We start from the raw sequence: 19,364 nt of genomic DNA on the forward strand, positions 1-19,364 counted from the left end.
CCCATCCTCCCTGCCCACCCAGTCATTGCAGTCTCCCTAGTCCATGCCTTTATAGCCCTTCTCCCCTGTATTTTTCTTCACTGCACAAATCATAGTTATATTTTTGCATTTACTCATGGAATTGACTTATCCCCCTAACCACTGAATCATAAACCATACAAGATTAGATCACATTATAAAATTTACTTAGCTTTATATCCCAAAGATGCTTTGTTCTCAAAAGAGCACAGAAAGTTGAATGAAGGTTAAAACCAAAAATGATCATATATAACAGAAACTAGAAATCTACAAATTAATCTCACATTGACTGTAGACACAACAACTTGAAAAAGGAGTGATATGAAGTTATCTGTTTGATACAATAACATGCTCCATTATGAATTTAGTGACCATCTGAATAGTGCAAAAAAATTACAGTTAGAAAGTCAGGTAACAGTATTCACATCAGTAGATCAATGCAGAAAATCATATTTTCAACATAAACTAAAATACATTTAATAGAATTGAGCAGTCATTGACAGAAAGGGAACAGAGTAAAATTTCAGTCACATAGAACAGAAGGATACTATCAAAAGGTGATACAGAGTAGCTGTTAAAACAAGATTCATCATTAAAAACTTAAAAACCAGCAAACAAACAAAAAAACAAAAGGGAAATTATGCCTGCTGTTATAACTGTTTAACATTGTTTCTAATAATTCAAAAGAAACTGTAAGACAAGCAATGTAAATGGGATGTAATAGTGGGAAATCAAAAACAGAATAGGTCACTATCAGCTGTGGATATGATTTCCTGCATCAAACACTTAAGAAGGGCAACTTAAATATAATTAGAAGTAGTCACTGTCATCAACTTTCTTATTTATGCAAATAATCATTAGGAAAGATAAAAGAAAAAAAGATCTGTTCACAATTGCAATGATAACATAGGTACACCTGGCACAGAGTGGGCATTCAGTGCCTATATGTGGAATCAAAGAGTGTGTACAACCTAGTAGAAACCAAGTGGTGATGGGCCAGGGAGGAGAAGCAGATGCTTTGCTGGAGCAGAGATTCCAGTTACAGCTTGCATGAGAATCACTTAGAGGGCTTGTTCAGACTGTTGGGTCTCCTCCCCTGAGTTCCTGACAGCATTATTGGGTGGGGCCGGAGAATCTGCATTTTCTGACAGGCTCCTGGGGTTCCTGATGCTGCTGCCCCAGGAACCCCACTTCGAGAACTACTATAGTAGAAAATAACAAGGAAGGTATTAGCAGGTGGATAAGACACTCTTTAAGATTATGCTCCAGAGAGCGCCAATTTCTACTGATGCTGAGAAAGCCACCAGTTTCCAGAATGAGGGTACTGGAGGTGACAGAAAATAGCTGTAATGGAATCTAAAAAGACATAGATAGCCAGGGATGTAAATTACAGAAATTTTAAAAAAATGTCATGCGTCATTATCAACTGCGTTACCACCTTCAGGGAACCACCACCTTTTCAACTCTCCTTTTTATACGTAATACTCACTAGGACAGTGTGACCCACTTGACTGGAATTACTTAAAGAAGTATTTATGTAGCCTCTTTCCCCTCTGACTGTTGGATGCTGAAGACAGATTCTCCCAAGAAATCGTGGATATGGAACCCGTCACCCACTCATGTCTGTGAGAGGCACAGGTGTGGTCTCTTCCTGGTCAGCCATCACTGAGCTACAGGCGAGGAGGCTAGGGAAGTATTTACGGTTTCTCAAGCCCCACGGGGATGATTTCCCATCGCTCTTCATTAAATCAGTTGTTCTTCTGATGCTTGACTCTTCAAGTCACTCAGCTCCGCAGAGCAAGGGGCAAACAGAACCATATGTGCTACTTCTGTCTCCAGAAGGTCTCTTTGGAGCCAGATGGGTCTCTCTCCCACCAAGGCCGTCTTCCTTCTTGGAGGAGCTTTCATCACTATTGCTTTGGCTTTGAGCAAAGAGGTTTCCCCTCAGGACTGGGTCTCTGATGCAAAGACCCATCTCCCTGTAGCCACAGTACTTAGGATCTCAAAGTAACACCGAAGAAAACAGAGACACATCTGTCTTCAGTGAATCCCTTGTGACTGGATAGTGACTGGGTAGGCTCCGTGGTGTTGAATATTTGTATGATTGTGAGTCCTGTTTGAAGAGAGGGGGCATCAGCTATGCTTTACTACACTACAGGGTCAAGTAATGAAGGCTGAACAATAGCCCTTGGATTTAGTGACATGGAAAACACTAGAAAGCAATTTTGGTAGAGTGATAGGGAGGGGTCTGTTTTCAGTGGGCTTGGGAGTGACATGCCAGTGAGGAAATTGACCTCAAAAGTATAAAACATTCTGCCAAGAACTTTGATTATGAAGAGAAAGAGAGAGAGTAGTCCCATAAGGTGTGTTTTTTCATTTTGGATGTGAGGAAATATTTAAATGGTGAAGGAAATGCTCCTGTTGATTGGAGGAAATGAAATTGGTACTGTATCATTTACCATAAAAACTGGAGTTCTGTGATACATTTCTAAGCTAATGACTCACTTATTTTATAAATTATTCTTTTTCTAAATTGAAGTATAGTTGATTTACAATGTTGTATTCATTTCTGGTGTACAGCATAGTGATACAGTTATACATGTAAATATTCTTTTTTATGTTCTTTTTTCTTAATTATAAGTAATCTGTCATCTTTAGTTGAGTACATTAGATCTAAAGCAATAAAATCAAAGAAATATGTGTTATTAACAGAGGTTAGTAAGTAAAAATAATTTCCTATCACCAAGTAAGACATCATTAAATGAATAGTTTTCTAACACACGTGTATCACTTGACAAACATACGTAATCTCAATGGTATAGTCCAACAGCCTTTGGAACTATAAATACAAGACTTAAAATATTATATAGGGAATGTCTTCATCCCTTTTAGTAAATAGTCTTAGCAGCAAATTCATTATGGCAAGATTCAAAAATGTCTATGCCAATTTGCAGATACTAAATTAATATATATAATAGTAGGTAAACAACAAGTTCATACTGTATTCAATATCTTGTAATTTATGGTGAAAAGAGTGTGAAAATGAATATATGCATGTTCATGTATGACTGAAACATTATGCTGTACACCCAAAATTCAGATAACATTGTAAACTGACTATAATTCAGTAAATATATATACTGAAAAAAGTCTATGCCAAATATTCATATTTTTAGGCTATGAATTGAACTCATTTCTTAATAAATTTGAAAAATCTTTTGAGACATCGAAAGTACATCTAAACATTAATTGGACAGGGTTTCTTATACTGCAGGATTCAGTTAAGAAAGGTATTAGCACTTTTTCAAATTTTGAATTATTTTCTGATATTATATGAAAGCTCTTTATTGTTCAGTGGCTTAACTGAAGATATTTCACATCTTAAACTCCTTTTAGGTTTTGTTAATGATTGTCAAACAAAATTTTCATAACTAAAAAAAAATTGTCATCGATCAAAAAATTTTTTCTTTATTTCGTGTGCAAGAATCTGTATCATTTTATGACCCACCAAAGTTAGAAGCTCAGATCTGTTTAAAAAATGGTTTTAAAACTTCTGTTGGTTGTACACCCATGTTCGTAGCAGCATTATTCACAACAGCCAAAAGGTGGAAGGATCCCAAATATCCAACAACATATGAACGGGTAAACAAAATGTGGTGTGTACATATGATGGAGTATTATTCAGTCTTAGAAAGTCAGGAACTTCTGACACGTGCTACAACATGGATGAACCTTGAAGACATTATGTTCAGTGAAATAAGGTGCTCACAAAAGGACAGATGTTGTATAATTCCTCTTGTATGAAGCTCCTAGGTTGGCAGAATTCATAGAAACACAAAGTAGAATGGTGGTTGCCAGGGGGCTGGAAGAGGGGGAATGGGGAGGTATTTAATGGATGTAGCATTTTAGTTGGGGAAGATGAAAGAGTTCTGAAGTTGGATGGTGGTGATGGTTGCACAGCCGTCTGAATGTTCCTAATGCCACAGACTGTGCACTAAAAATTGGTTAAAGTGGTAACTTTTATGTCACATGTACATCACAAATATACATGATACATGTATATTTTATTATGTATATATGTCTATTTTATTGCAATACAAAAGAAAAAGCAAGTTAAAAGCCCTGAACAGCCAGAGCCCTGATTTTTGACCACACCCATCTCACACTATTTCCACATTGGCCACTATGCTTTCACAACACATGCCTGTGACTCCAGTATATTAAATCAGTTCCTGCCTCAGGGCCTTTGCACATGTGCTCTCCTCTCCCACAAGTGCCAGGTACGCTTTTTCCTTTAGCCTTTTGGTTGGTTGGCCTTTTCTCAACATTTCTATCTTAGCTCCAGATGTCACCTCCTCTGAGAAGCCCCCAGGCTTGCTCCAGGACAGAGGCCTATTTTTTTTAACCATATGCATCGTTATCTGTTTACCTGTTTATCCTTTGTCTCCTTGCATAACCTCACCCACAACTAGGAGGGAATGCCGTGAGGGCAGGATCCTCATGTCTTGTGTATCACACCATCGAATGTGGAAGGTGCTCAAAAAGGGTTTAGATGTCGAATGTTAAATGAACAAGGGGGCATCTGCCAGGCTGACTGCACAGCAGACCACAGGGTTCTGTAAAGGTCCTGACACCCCCATCACTCAGTTACTCCTGACCTCAGGCTCACTCTTTCCAGACACCAGGTCAGGGTACCTCATGCCTGTCTGGGCCTGGGCCATGGTGAAGATCATTGCCCTGTCACTCAGGTGACTCTTTGGAAAGCTTGCCCTCCCATCTCCCTCACCTCTCCACTGCTTTGATATTTGTTCCAAAGGATGATCCACAGGTGTCCCCAGGGATCTTAAGCAAGACTTGACCAAAGATATTTTTTAATCTTTAGACTTCTAAGGAAACTGGAGATAGAGTGAGATGTTCCCTAGGGAAGCTGAGTACCCTGGAGGCCACACCCAAGAGGAGAATTGCTTTAGGAAGAAAAGGGCTCAGTGAGGGCTGTGGGGTGGGGCTGGAGAACATGGGGATGGGGGAGGACAGATCCTACATGTGGCTCCAACTCTGCTCCCAGTGGACAGACAGGCGAAGCAGATCACTCCCCTGACCCTGGAGTGGGGAGCTCTCCAGAAACACACAGAGCAGCAGCTTATTTAGTGAGATGCAGGGGGGTTCAGCTCCCAATAATCCAATTGCACTCTTTCCCTCTGGTTCACCTGTCCCAGGTCGGGAGGAAATGCCCTTGTGCCACCAGGTATCAGTCTGGCCCTGAGTCCCGGGCTTAGCTCTTGGTCTCTGCCCCTCAGTCCTTATTTGTCTTCCACTGGGGGAAGCAGAGAGAATAGAGCCCAGATCTTCAGAAATTCCATTGTGATACCCTTGCATGCTCAGAAACTGCGGTGACGAAGAGGTAAGAAGGAGCCAGAGCTTTTCCTTGCGTGCTTTCCGGCACATAGGCAGGGATGAAGGGGAAAGAAAAGCCCACCAAAATCAAGTACACGTCCCTGGCTCTTGGCAGGGCTCTCCAAGCCCTGCTACACCCTGTGTTCTCTTCCCTCTAGCTCTAGGCGCTGCCCCTCGGTTCTGGGCCATCCCCTCATAACCCACTTGAATATTCCCCCCTCCCCATTTTTTTCTTCAAGGGGACATTTCTCCATCTACAGAGCCTCTCCCCTGTGCCTAACACATAGGTAGGTACTGCACAGAAAGAGGTAACTATAATGTATTGCTCTCCTGGGAGGATGCAAAAACCAGAAATGAATACATGTGTGCATTGGGGTTCAGTCCAGTTTCTATAAGGCACAGAGGAGGACCATGCTCATCACTGCCTGGGGATGCCAAGGAAGATTTCAGAACAGATTATGAAAGGTGGGGTAGGACTTGCCCAGGTGAGCGAGGACTCCCAATAAGAGGGGCTGGTAAGTGCAAAGGTCCAGAGCTATGAAATTGCATAGAATGTTCCTAGAATTATAAGACACTGAGTATCTAATGTCAGAGCATTATTTTCTAATAGATAAAAATGTGACTCTCTTACAAATATGTAGTGAGCATATGTTGGAGACTTGTTTATTAATGAGGGATCCAGGATAGTAAAGCTTGTTTGCAGAAATTTGAGGAACAGGGATTTCCAGTCAGGAAAGGAATGATGCAATTAGTTTTCCAAGTTGGATGCAAAAATAGAGAAAAATAAAACTATAGCCTTTGGGCTTATCTTTTCTACTAGATGTCCCTAGAGGCAGTAAGCCATAAACTTTGGGGTAGTTGTTTCAGCTGAACAGAAACAGCTTGCATTCCACTGAACAAAAATCACTTGCAATTTCTTAATCTCCTGAGTGAGCAATAATGAAAGGACATGGAAGGACATGGAGGAAACTTAAAAATGCATATTGCTAAGCCAAAGAAGTCAGTCTTAAGATGTTACAAGATTCCAACCATATGACATTCTAGAAAAGGCAAAACTATAGAGACAGTAGAAGGATGAGTGGTCGGAGAGGGGAGAGATGAACAGGTGGAGCACAGGGGATTTTCAGAGCAGTCTGTATGATACTGTAATGGTACATAAATGATACTATGCGTTTGGCAAAATTCAAACAGTACAACACCCAGAGTTAACTCTAACGTAAACTATGCACTTTAGTTAATATCAATAATGGTTCATTAATTATAAGAAGTGTATCACAGCATAGCAAAATGTTAAAAAGCAAAACTGGGGGCCAGCAGGGAGAGGGGAAATAAATGGGGACTCTACTTTCTGCTCAATTTTTCTAAACCTAAAACTGCTCTAAAAAATGAAGCCTATAAAAATAGCATCTAATTCTTCCTTTATTTTGGTTTTCATTGATTATATTTACAGAACTTGAGCGTTTTTAAAAGTTTTTATCCAGTGGTATTTAGCCCTTTATTTTTATTTTTCCTTTTTTTTTTTTTTTACTGTTTTTAAGTTTTCTAATATATTAAGTTACTGCACTTTTATATTTTCTTGCAAATTCTCCTTCTCTCAGACTTTAACTTGCCTTTTAATGTCATTTGGTATTATTGATAAACACATGATTTATTATATGTATTTTAAACTACTGATCAAATCCTTTGTGATTTCTTTCACTGCTCTTCGTCCTAGGAAGCTTGCACACTTCATGAAGTCATATAAACACATCATCTATTCATTTCTAACAGTTTCTGACTTCAGTTTTGCCCGTTACTCTCTTTTTTATTAGGTATTTATTTTGAGGTATTTTTAAAAATGTTTTCTAGTTTTCTTTTTTTCCTTTTTTTTTTAAATTAAAGTATAGTCAGTTTACAATGTTGTATTAATTTGTGGTGTATCGTATAGTGATTCAGTTGTATTTTCATATTCTTTTTCATCATAGGCTATTACATGGTATTGAATACAGTTCCCTGTGCTATACAGTGGGACCTTGCTGTTTATCTGTTTTGTATACAGTAGTTAGTATCTGCAAATCCTGAACTCCTAATTTATCCCTCCACCTCTCCTCTTTCCATCCAGTAACCACAATTTTGTTTTCTGTGAGTCTGTTTCTGTTTTGTAAGTAAGTTCATTTGTGTCATTTTTTTAGATTCCACATATAAGTGATATCATATGGTATTTGTCTTTCTCTTTCTAGCTTACTTCACTTAGTGTGACAGTCTCCAGGCCCACCCATGTTGCTGCCCAGTTGTTTTTTATGGCTGAGTAGTATTCCATTTTGTATGTGTATACCACATCTTTCTCTGGTCATCTGCTGATGGACATTTAGGTTCCTTTCATGTCTTGGCTGTTGTACATAGTGCTGCTGTTGTTTTCTAGTTTTCTAAACACTATTTATCACACCATTTGTCTTTTATGGATTAACTTGTGATGCATCTATTTTACGAACTAAATTCTCATACTGGCTAATGCCTGTTTCTTGACTGTACAGTTTGTCCCATTGATATTTCTGTATTTATGTCTATCAGACTGTTTTAAAAGTTGCCTGTCCTCATTCATCACCTTTTACAAACTCTCTTAGATTTCCAACCAAGTTAATATTCATTAAATTTGACCAGTTAATACTCCTAATCACTTTCCTTGAGTGGATGAATCATAAAGATCTTAATGAGAATTATTACCTCTGAGGAGTCAAAGGCAGCAACATTGCCACAACACTCAACACTGCAGGAAAGCAGAGCCTATGCTTCTTACCTTTCTAGACTTATTTCTAACCCCGTGCCTGGCATACAGTGGGCACTCAAATGATTGCAGAATAAATGAAAGATGAGGAGATGTAGAGAATCATTTAGGTGTCCACAAATAGGTGTCCAAAAAGAGAAATGATCTTCAGAGAGAGGAACTAAAACCATGTAAGTTATAAAAAGACGCATTTCAACTCAAAGGAGTGAAAGTTTTCTTAAATATATGTGAAATTGAGGACAACTATCTCTGAGTTTAGAAATTCCCTCCATGGCAGAGACCTAATGTTTAAACAGAAACTAAGGCTTATTATTATTTTTCTATGGAGTGAAATAAAAGGTAGAAGGCTCTCATTCTCTTTATGTTTGAAAGACTTCATGATAAATGGTCTGTTTGCTCTTAAAGGATTTTATGATAGGGAACTGCCTCTACTATACCCTGAAATTTTCTCCTGTCATTCATTCAACAAATATTTATAAAGCACCTATTATGTACCAAGTACTGTGCCAAATGCTTAAGTTTGAAATGAAAATGAACAGAAAAGGTGCAGCCCTCTCAACCATTAGGAACTTAAAGAACTACAACACAAACAAGCAGGGCACAATTAGAATGTATGGTGGGGACTCTGATTTGGTCTTTGGGATTGGGGTGTATTATGCTACACTGATCATTTTGACACAGATAGAGTGATAAATTGGGAGAGTAATGGAGAAGCTACTATATAATAATGGAGATATTATCTATAAAGCCTTTGCATGGTATCCTTCTCTGAGTCAAATGGTCTGTTTCAAGATATTGTTATAAGGCAAGTGGCATCATAAAACATCATTAAATTCTGCAACACCCAATGACCCCTCTCTTCTCTCTACATTTCCCTGGGACTTGAAGAGATCACAACTGCAAGGTAGAAAGGAGATGTTGGCAAGGCTGGTTCTTTCTCAGGAATTATACAGCAAAGGAACAGCCATGAGTCAGGGAAGATGTAAGAGACCCCTGCATGGTGTGGGACATTCATTTTAAAGAGGTGTTCCAGTCAGTGGTCAATCAACAGTTTTATATTCATTTTTCAAAAAACAGGGCCTGAACACAAATTGACAGTGATGGAAGTGGGACAGTGGCTATCTTCAGATTTATTAGGTGTTATGTGATCAGGAGGAGCCCAAGGGAACAAAGAGGAGGGGGAACTGGAGATGTTCTACATCTTGACCTAGAGGGTAGTTACCTGGACACACAAATGGAAAATTCATTGAGTTGGACCTTTTGGATTTGTGCATTTCAGTCTATGTATTATATTTCAAAACAAATACAGAAAAAATACAAAATAGGTGTTCCAGGTAGCTGTGGTAGAAGCAGGGAAGGCAGGGTCAATGAAAGAAAATAGAACTCTTAGATAAAGCATGACTTCACGAGTGAATGAGTTTCACATGTATGGTACATTCCTATTTTGTCATTGTTTTAACATTCTTGCCTCTTTCCAGGCAATTTCCATAAGTTATATGGAAACAGGGAACCAAACAGCTGTTTCAAAATTCATCCTTCTGGGACTTTCGGAAGATGTGAACCTGCAGCCCCTCCTCTTTGGGCTGTTCCTGTACATGTACCTAGTGTGTGTTATAGGGAACCTGCTCATCATCCTGGCCATCATCGCAGACTCCCACCTCCACACCCCCATGTACTTCTTCCTCTCCAACCTGTCCTTCACGGACATCTGTTTCACCTCCACCACAGTCCTCAAGATGTTAGCGAACATCCAGACGCAGAGCAAAGCCATCACGTATGAAGGCTGCCTTACTCAGATGTATTTTTTCATGATCTTTGCAGGACTAGATAATCTGTTACTGACAGTGATGGCCTATGACCGGTTCGTGGCCATCTGTCATCCCCTACGCTACACAGTCATCATGAACCCTCGCCTTTGTGGTCTCCTGCTTCTGCTTTCTTGGTTAATCTGCTTGACATATTCTTTGTTGCAAAGTTTGATGGTTTTGAGGCTGTCCTTCTGCAAAGAGACAGAAATCCCTCACTTTTTCTGTGAACTTGCTCAGATTCTCAAGCTTGCTTGCTCTGACACCCTTGTCAATGACATCTTGCTGTATTTTGTAACTGGCCTGCTGGGTGTTATTCCCTTGACTGGGATCCTTCTTTCTTATTCTAGAATTATCTCCTCCATAATGGGCATTTCATCTACTGGGGGGAAGTATAAAGCCTTTTCCACCTGTGGGTCTCACCTCTCAGTTGTCTCCTTGTTCTATGGTGCAGGCCTTGGGGTCTACCTCACTTCTGGAACAGCCCATCCCTCCAGAAAGGGTTCAGTAGCCTCGGTGATGTACACGGTAGTCACCCCCATGCTGAACCCCTTCATCTACAGCCTGAGGAACAGGGACATGAAGGGGGCTCTGAGGAGACTTTGCACTAGAGGAACTTATTCTCAGTGAGATAATGGAAGTTAAGGGCAGGCAACAGAAATCCCAAGTGCTGATAAGTGGTACTTCTCAATATGTAATCTGAAGACACAGAAAAGAAACATTATTCTTAATATACTAGAAGAAAACATTCCTGAACCAAAGACAAACTTGAAGCAGCACACCAAAATGCTTACCATCCACCAAAGAAAAAGAATGGCCAACCAATAATTATACTTCTCTTGAAAATAAACTATTTCAAGGATATAGACTCCTATAAGCATCAAGGGAGGAGAAAGTAAGTCAAAGAATGTAGACGGGGAGAAGAGAAGACAAGAGTGACAACAAAAAAGTTTACACATTGGCTTATCTTTACCCCTCCAGTTATGTCCTAACGTCTAGCACCATACCTGCTGGACCATGCTTTTCCCTGATCTTAGTCTGAAAACTGTTATCTGGACTGTCTTATACCAACCTCCCTCACCCCATTAGATTTTACTTACTGAGTCTTGCTTTGGTGTTGGCCACTGACCTACACTGAGGGTTTTAAGAAACTTATTTAGGAAACTCATTGTAGTGTCTTCTGGTCTTTGTTGATCCATTTGATCTGAAATAAAGGTCCAAAGCAATCTACTTGCTGTATTCCTTGGCTGACCCATGCGTCCCCCGATCATCACATGCCTGGCTTCTTCTCTCATGTTAGACTCCAAATAAAAACTGTCAGCTCTTCAGAGAGCCCTACCCTATCCTGAAGAGTTCTGGTGGAGATTAAATGTTACACGCAAGGGAGCCCAGAACAGTGGCATGAGTACTCAATGATTGTTAGCTATCAGAAGATCCCTGAGGGCCGTCTGGGTCTGTGTTCACCATGTGAAGATGCAAAGAGATCTGTTATCAGTAGAACAGTTGGAAAAACTGGCTAGAGAAGGTTGATCAAGCTATGGGTTTAGGTAAGATTAAGTGAGTCCCCAGAGCTGACAAGGCAGTCATGTAGGAGAGGGGGGCCTATCCAAGGCTCAGCCCTCTGGACAGCCCCAGGAGCACCACATGCGGGAGGTCAGATCTGTAGAGTCCAGGAGAGAACTTCCCTGGATCTAAAGACTAAGGATTGGACCAGAAAATGTTCCCAAATGAAGACTCCCTACAACAGGAAACTGGGAGGGCAAAGCATCCTTTATACTAGTCCAGATCCATGGGAAGATTCTCTTGAAATGAGAGCAAAAAATTAAAACCTATCTTGAGTTGACCTGAGGAATGCTGAACCCTCTTGGTGAATACCGCATTTGGAGGCAGGCAGATTCCAGTGTCTGAATCCTTTACTCTCTGTGTCTGAGGAGCCTTAGATTCTTTATTTGTACGTAATTTTGGGGGTGATTACAGAAAATTAGTGTTAAGTAATATACACATTTTCAAAAAGCAGTGAACATCGTATTTATGAACACAGCGTTTATTTGTGCCAAAAAGAGGTATACCTGGTATAACTGTTGGCAGGCTCCTGCACCCCTAATAGTTCTGCCCAGTTGCATTCTTCTCCAGCAGGTGTCTGAGGCTGAGATACAAACTGATTGCTACTGGGGGAAAAAAATCACTTTATTCAGTGCACTGTCTTAGCTTCCAACCATTCTATGGAACCTCTGGCCCTGGTTACTTAAAGCATTGGAATAAGATGAAGCCAAGACAGGACTTAATTCCACTGAGCCTGGAACAGTATCTGATTGTGCCCCATCTCTCAATTAGTTCCAGATACGGAAATTATTACTCTATCCCAGGGTTTTTCAACCTGGGTACTGTTTAACATTTGGGGCCAGATAACTCTTGGGGGGGGGGGTGCTGTCCTGTGCGTTATAAGATGTTTAGTAGCATCTATGGCCTTATCCACTAGATTCTATTAACTTCTTCCACTCTCACATCCCATTCAAAAAAATTAAAAATGTCTCAACATTGCCAGATGTCCCTTAGGGACAAAATCACTCCTGAATATGAACCACTCATCTACTATGACTCAAAAACAAACAAACAAAAAACAAAGGAAAATGCAAAAACGAAGGAGGGGAGGAGTGAGGGGAAGACCCTAGTCCAAAACAGAATGGACCTAAGATACCAGATACTAAGATAGAGATGAGAGAGTGAAAGAAACCTAATTACCCACCCACCCTCCAAAAAAAAAAAGTGCAGTTTGTTTTACATCAGTTATAAAGCTATTCCCTCTCACTTAGAATTCTTGCAACATAAACACTGGCCCTGTGGTGACTGTAAAATATAGGGACCGTTTCTTCCCTTTCCTGTATCCATGCCCCTCTGTAACTCTGAGTGCCCTTCAACCGTGGGCTCACTTGTGAGATTTCACTGGGCAGTGGGAGGCAAGCAAACACAACACATTCAGGGACTTGAAAAGCACCTGCACAGGGGAACTTGTGCTCTTCTGGGACCCTCTAGCATCATGTGTACAGGCCCCATCTAGAAGTAGACCAGGGTTTAGAGCAAATCACCGACTGGCAGCCAGTTGCAGACATGTGAGTAAGCCCGCTAAGCACAGCCCAAATTGTCAGCCAACAGAACTGTAAACTGTAAACAGTGGTTGTTTTAAACCACTGTGTTTTGGGTAGTTCATTAAGCAGCAAGTATAAACAGGCCCCCTTCATTCCATTTTAAGTAGGGCAGAAACATTACCTTTCTAGACTGCAAATCTCATCAGACGTCAATTAACATTTAAATTGAGGTGATTATATCAATGTGTTACATAATCTGTCCCGTGTTACCCCTCCAGCTTTATCTCCCACTTCAAAGAGTGTCCTGTTACATGTCAGAGAATGTGATACATACATGTTTCTGTGCCTTTGCACTCAGGATTGCCTTGCTTATTCAAATTTGATCCTGAACAGGATAAATAAGCCTTCTACACTTAGTTTGCATCACCTCTTCCATATGGCTTTCCTTGAAGTCCGAAAGTTCAGTATCCCTTCTGAGGGCTCTGTGAATGGATTAACTGGCCATACTAGCTATCTTACTGTTTATACCCTTCTCTCCTCCTAGACCTTTACTCCTTTAAGGACTATACCATGTCTTATTGTTTTCTTCCCAAAGCCTAATCCAGTGTAAGGCACTTAATTGACATTCACTGGTTCCCTAGAGAGGGAAAAAATCCTGAGTGGATTGGAGTTACCCAGACATTACACAAGACAGCTGGTTCCTACTGGAGAGGCCCCAAGAATTGAAAGCCATGGTGAGACATTAGAAATCCCCTCCAGGGAGATGTGTAAAGTATTATGTCTGTCCCAGGCACTGGCAGAAAAGTGCAATGAGATGCAAGAGTTCTAGGCCACTTACACGGAGATGGGAATTCAGTTTCTTTCTGCCCTTAATTGACATGGTGAAGGGAACGGGCATGGAGGAAGCAGTGGTGTTGGATTTCCAGGGCTCCTAATTAAAGAAAACAGTCCTATCTTACTCAATGCTGTAAGTGTTCTCCCCTTGGGCCTACCCTCCCCTCTAGGGTACTTCCTTCCGCCCCACCACAAATCTAGGCAAGAGCGAGTCAGTAATTGCTATTTCTTCACTAATGAGCTTAGGAAAACTTTTGACCTGCAGAACATTCAACACCTTCACTCACAGATGTGCAGTTGCCCTCACCGAGCCCCCAAAGACCTGCATGGAGCACTGCAAATGGAAAGGGTGCAGAGATTTCAGGGAGATAAATGGAAAGTGGAAGCCCCATGACCATGCACCCCTGCCATAAGGAAACATAAGCCCAGCTGATCCACCAGTAGAAGCCAGTGTGAAAGGCACTGCAGTTAAGAGGAGGTGAAATGAGGTTGCACAGAGAGTAAGCACTGGATAAATGGTCTCAGTTTCCAGCTGATAAAGTTGACTTATTTCACTGTGTTGTCTCAGTGTTTGGAAGACTAGCTAATCTATGTATTGAAGTACTCAAATCTGCCATCTTCTTTGGTAAGGTAGAGAAACTACTTTTTTTTTTTTTAATTATCAGAAATATTAAGTCAGAAGAACTGTCAAAGGCCCAAGGCTGGAACTTGTCTTTAGGCAGGTTTATTTATTTATTTAGATTCTCAATGAGTAATTGGGTAGTTTGTTTTTAATCAGCTTTTATTCTGAATTCAGAAAAGCAACAGTGAGCTAAAGACAAATATAAAGGAACTCATGTAACTTAAACTGATGGGAAAGAAGGATTTTTCTTGGGTTCCTGTATAACAAAGGACTACAGTTAAAGAATTGCTAGTCTTAGCCCCTATTTAACAAGTCTCTAGAAGAACCCAAAGAAAACAGAGGAGACAAAAATACAGATTCAAGAGGATACTTCAGCCATTGACACAATAGCAACAGCAACCAGCAAACGCAGGCTAACTTCTAGCTAGAAAAACATAAAGCACATTAAAGGACTACTGTTGTTCACTTTACCCAACAAAAACAAAGATTTCAATAAAAAAAGAAATTGCAGGGCATATTAAAAGGCAGGAAAAAAAAAAGTCTAATAAAACAAGAAAGCAAGCATCAGAACCAGACTTAGTTATGGCAGAGATTTTGGAATTACCAGACTAGGGATTTTAAATAAGTATGGTTAATATGGTAAGTGTTCTAATGGGAGAGGGGAACATGCAAGAACAAATGAGTAATGTAAGTGGAGTTGGAAACTCTTAAGAATCAAAAAGAAATGCTAAAAATCAAAAACACTCTAACAGAAATGAAGAATGCCATCAAAGGATGGGCTCAGTAGACTGGACATGGTTGAACAAAGAATCAGTGAGTTTGAAAATACATCAGTGAAACTTCCAAAACTGAAATGCAAAGAGGAAAAAAAAGAATAAAAGGACAAACAATACCAAGAACTGTGGGAAAATTTACTAAAAGTGTAACATACATGTAATGGGAATACCAGGAGAATGAGAAAGGAAGAGAATATTTGAAGTAAAATTGATGAGAATTTTCCAAAATTAATGATAAAGACACCAAACCACAGATCCAGGAAACTAAGAGATCATCAAACAGGATCAATACTAAAACAAAACCTACATCGAGGCACATTATATTCAAACTGCAGGAAAATAAACATACAATAAATCTAGACTTCACTAATAAAAACAAGGTTCTTGTACCTAGATATTTAAAAACCTCATTAATTCCTGAGTGAAAGGAAAATAAAAACAAATTACAGAATTTTGAAGAAATAATAATAAAACTACTTATTAGAATCTATGGAATGCATTCAAAGCAGCAGTTAGAGAAAAATCCACTGCACAAAACATCCGTCAATAAAATGAAAGATTAAGAATAAATTACTAGTTAAGGAAAAAAAATCTTAGAAAAAGAAAAATAAAAGAAAGCATAAGGAAGAAGTGTAGATAGAAGCAGAAATTAATAAGGAAAACAGAAAAGTACTAAACCTACTTAGTCAAAATTCCTTTAAAAAAAAAATCACTAGCTCATTCGATCCAGGAAAAAAGAAAGCAAATATACAAAAAATAAGAAGTGATAATCACTTAAATCAAAATGTTTTCACATGACCACTTTCCTGACCTCTATGCTAGATGAACAATTTCCTAGGAAAATATAGATTATCAATGTTGATTTCATTCAGATTGGAAGGCTTGAAACAGACCAATTTCCATGAAAGAAATAAAGTTCCTAAGGAAACCTACCATTCAACCCAGATGATTTCACAAGTTCTACCAAATCTTCCAAAACTATGTAGCCCTAATCCTGTACAAATTGTTACAGAGCGCTGAAAAGGAAGGAAAAATTCCTAATTCCTCTTTTGAAGCAACCATTATACTGCTACTCAAACCAGACAGTACTAAGAAACCATAGACAAATTATCATGAAAACCAATGTGCACGGAAGGTGGGCAGAATAGCTCAAGTTGTAGAGCACATGCTTAGCATGCACAAGGTCCTAGGTTTAATCCCCAGCACCTCCTCTAAAAGTAAATAAATAAACCTAATTACTGCCCCCCCCCAAAAAAAAGCCAATGCAAAATTCTAAACAAAATACTAGTAAACAGAATCCAATAGCACATAAAGAAAATAATACACAATGGCCAATAAAATTCATTCTAGGAATGCAAGATTCATTGAGCATCAAGGAATTTATTATATGTATTTATCATATACTACATTAATAAATCAGAAGGGGAAAAATCATGTTCCTCCTCATAGATAATTCAGAGAAACTTTGACAAAATTCAATACCCATTCGTGATAAAATATTCAAGAACACAGAATACCTTTTCAATATGATAAAATACACAGTTGACCCTTAAACATGATTTAATTGTGCAAGTCCACTTATACATGAATTTATTTTAATAAATACATACTGCAGTACTACACAGTCCACATCCAAGTTGAATTCTCAGGTGTGGAATCCTGAATACAGAGGTCAAGTTATACGTTGATTTTCAACTGTGCTGAGGGTCAGTGTCCCTAACTCCAATGTTGTTCAAGGGTCACTGTATACCTTAGTTCCCAAAGACATTTATCTCAACTAATGGAAAAACAATAGAGGGCATTACCCTGAGAACAAGGCAAGAACGGCTTCTATCATTGCACTAGAGGTATTAACCAATGCAGTTAGACAAGCAAAAACAATTAGAGGCAAAAGAACCAATAAGTAAGGAAAGCTTACTCAATTTGCAGATGATACAGTAGTATGCCTGGAAAACCCCAGAAAATAAATAATAAACTAAAAGATAATTCAGTAGAGTACTAAGTTATAAAATTAAGACACAAAGTTAGTAGCTTTCATCTACAGAAAATGGGAAAAGAAGATATATGATAGAGAAAATCTCATTTACAATTTAAGACTAAATACTTAGGGAAAACTTAACAAGAATGTAGAAAACTTGTACAAAAAAAATCCTTAAGCATCCCTGACAAAAGACTAAAGACTAAATAAACTTGAACAAATGGAAAGACATTCCCTGCTCTTAGATAAGATGACTGACTGTTATAGAGATGTTAGTTCTCCCCGAGTTAACTTACATATTCAAGACAATGCCAATAAAAATAGCAACAAGCTAATTTTATGAAATTGGGACAAGGTGACAGAAAAGTGTGTGTGTGTGTGTATATATATGTCACACTCACACTCTCCCCATCCCCAACACACACACAAGAATACCTAGGAAAACATTGAGAAAGAAAACCCATGAGGGGGAACTAGACGTTGAAACTTATTATGAAGCCTCATTCGTAATTTAAACACTGTGGTGTGGTGTGTGAAGAAACAGACCAGTAGAATAGAATACAGTCCAAAATTAGAAAAAATACATACAGAATTCAATATAGACAAAGGTGACATCTCAAACTCCTTGGGTAAGGACATATTTTTAAAATAAATGATGCCAGGTCAATATGGAAGAACTAAAACTTAACCCTGCTCTTTGGTCTTGGCCGCAGAAGAAAGATGAGGGAGGGGCGTCATCATTTAGAAAGTGTCAGAGTAAGACACACATGTTGTACCGCTGCTGCGGCTCTAAGGCCTGTACCACCTTCAGAAGCCGACCTGCGGCAAATGTGGCCTCCCTGCTGAGTGAAAGAGGTGTAACTGGAGTGCTAAAGCTAAAAGGTGAACTACCACCGGGACCAGTCGAGTGAGGCACCTAAAAATCGTATACCGCAGATTCAGGCACAGATTCCGTGAAGGAACAACACCTAAATCTAAGAGGGCAGCTGTGGCAGCATCTAGTTAATCTTAAGGATTTCAAAGATTAGTCACACAATAAATGTTACAGTTTAAAAACAAAAAAACCTTAATCCTATTGGACATAATAACAAAAAAATCAATTCAGGTGTAGATCTAAATGTGTACACGGAAACAATAAAATCTGCAGAAGAAAATGTGGAATGTCTTGCCTTCAGGGTAGGTAAATACTTCCTACACAAGAACAGTAGAATGATGTACATAAAGATTAGATGACACTGAAATTAAGAACTCATTTCTTCAGAAGGCATCAATTAAAACATTGAAGAGCCAAGCCATAGGGTGGGAAAAAATTATCCAACCACAGCACTCACACCTGGAATATGTAAATCAGTAAGAAAAAGGCAACTTTAATAATCATCTGATCCAACTCCATAAAATAGCCTGTTGGAAAACAAATTTCTACAACCACCTTGGAAAACTGGCATTACCTATGAAAAATGAACATATGTATCCCATATAACCCAGGGACTTCAGTCCAGGGTACACACCCGAAAGAATTACATGCACTTATGCACTATCAATAATATAAAAATATGCTCATAGCAGCATTATTTACAATAGTCCCAAACTGGAGAGTCAAATGTTCATCAACACCGCTTAAATAAACTGTGGGACTAGTCAAACAATAGAACACAATTAAACGTATTACTATTTGAGATACTCAAAACTATGGATCAGTTTCACAAAAATATTGGGCAAATTCAGACAGACGAAAAAGAACATACACTGTATGGATCCTTTGGTATAGGGTTCAGAAACAAAAACCCAGGCCATGTTGTCAGAGTCAGAATGTTGGTCACCTGTGGGGAGTAAGGAAGGGTTTGTCATTTGGCTGAGGCAAGAAGGGGGTATCAGGAACTCTGGTAATACTTTTTTTCCTTGCCTGATTACATGGATATGTTCATGTGACAATTTAGCTATACACATATGAATTGAGCATTTTTCTGCATTCCAGTAAAACCTGTTTTAAATAAAACGACACATACCCAAGGTATCATCACACAAACACTGTAGAAATGACTTTGCCATTATGATAAACTCAACGTGCACAATCTTACAAGCCAGCA

At 39.2% G+C, this 19,364-nt stretch overlaps 1 protein-coding gene and 1 pseudogene across 1 annotated transcript; both read left to right on the forward strand.

Moving 5' to 3' along the window:
• The first annotated feature begins 9,726 nt into the window (after positions 1-9,726).
• On the forward strand, positions 9,727-10,611 carry LOC105105405 (olfactory receptor 7D4-like). Its single transcript, XM_031438226.2, has 2 exons — positions 9,727-10,126; positions 10,412-10,611. The coding sequence occupies exons 1-2, from the start codon at positions 9,772-9,774 to the stop codon at positions 10,609-10,611; spliced, it is 555 nt and encodes a 184-aa protein (XP_031294086.2). The 5' UTR covers positions 9,727-9,771.
• A 7,334-nt stretch (positions 10,612-17,945) lies between these two features.
• On the forward strand, positions 17,946-18,283 carry LOC116148522 (large ribosomal subunit protein eL37-like; annotated as a pseudogene).
• The last annotated feature ends 1,081 nt before the right edge of the window (positions 18,284-19,364 follow it).

Source organism: Camelus dromedarius, chromosome 27, assembly GCF_036321535.1.
Source record: "Camelus dromedarius isolate mCamDro1 chromosome 27, mCamDro1.pat, whole genome shotgun sequence".
Taxonomy (NCBI): Eukaryota; Metazoa; Chordata; class Mammalia; order Artiodactyla; family Camelidae; genus Camelus; species Camelus dromedarius.

Coding starts and splice junctions, on each gene's coding strand:
- LOC105105405 (XM_031438226.2), top strand. CDS start 9,772: ATGTACCTAGTGTGTGTTATAGGGAACCTGCTCATCATCCTGGCCATC. Junction 10,127..10,411: donor TCTGCTTTCTTGGTTAATCT/GCTTGACATATT, acceptor CTCACCTCTCAG/TTGTCTCCTTGTTCTATGGT.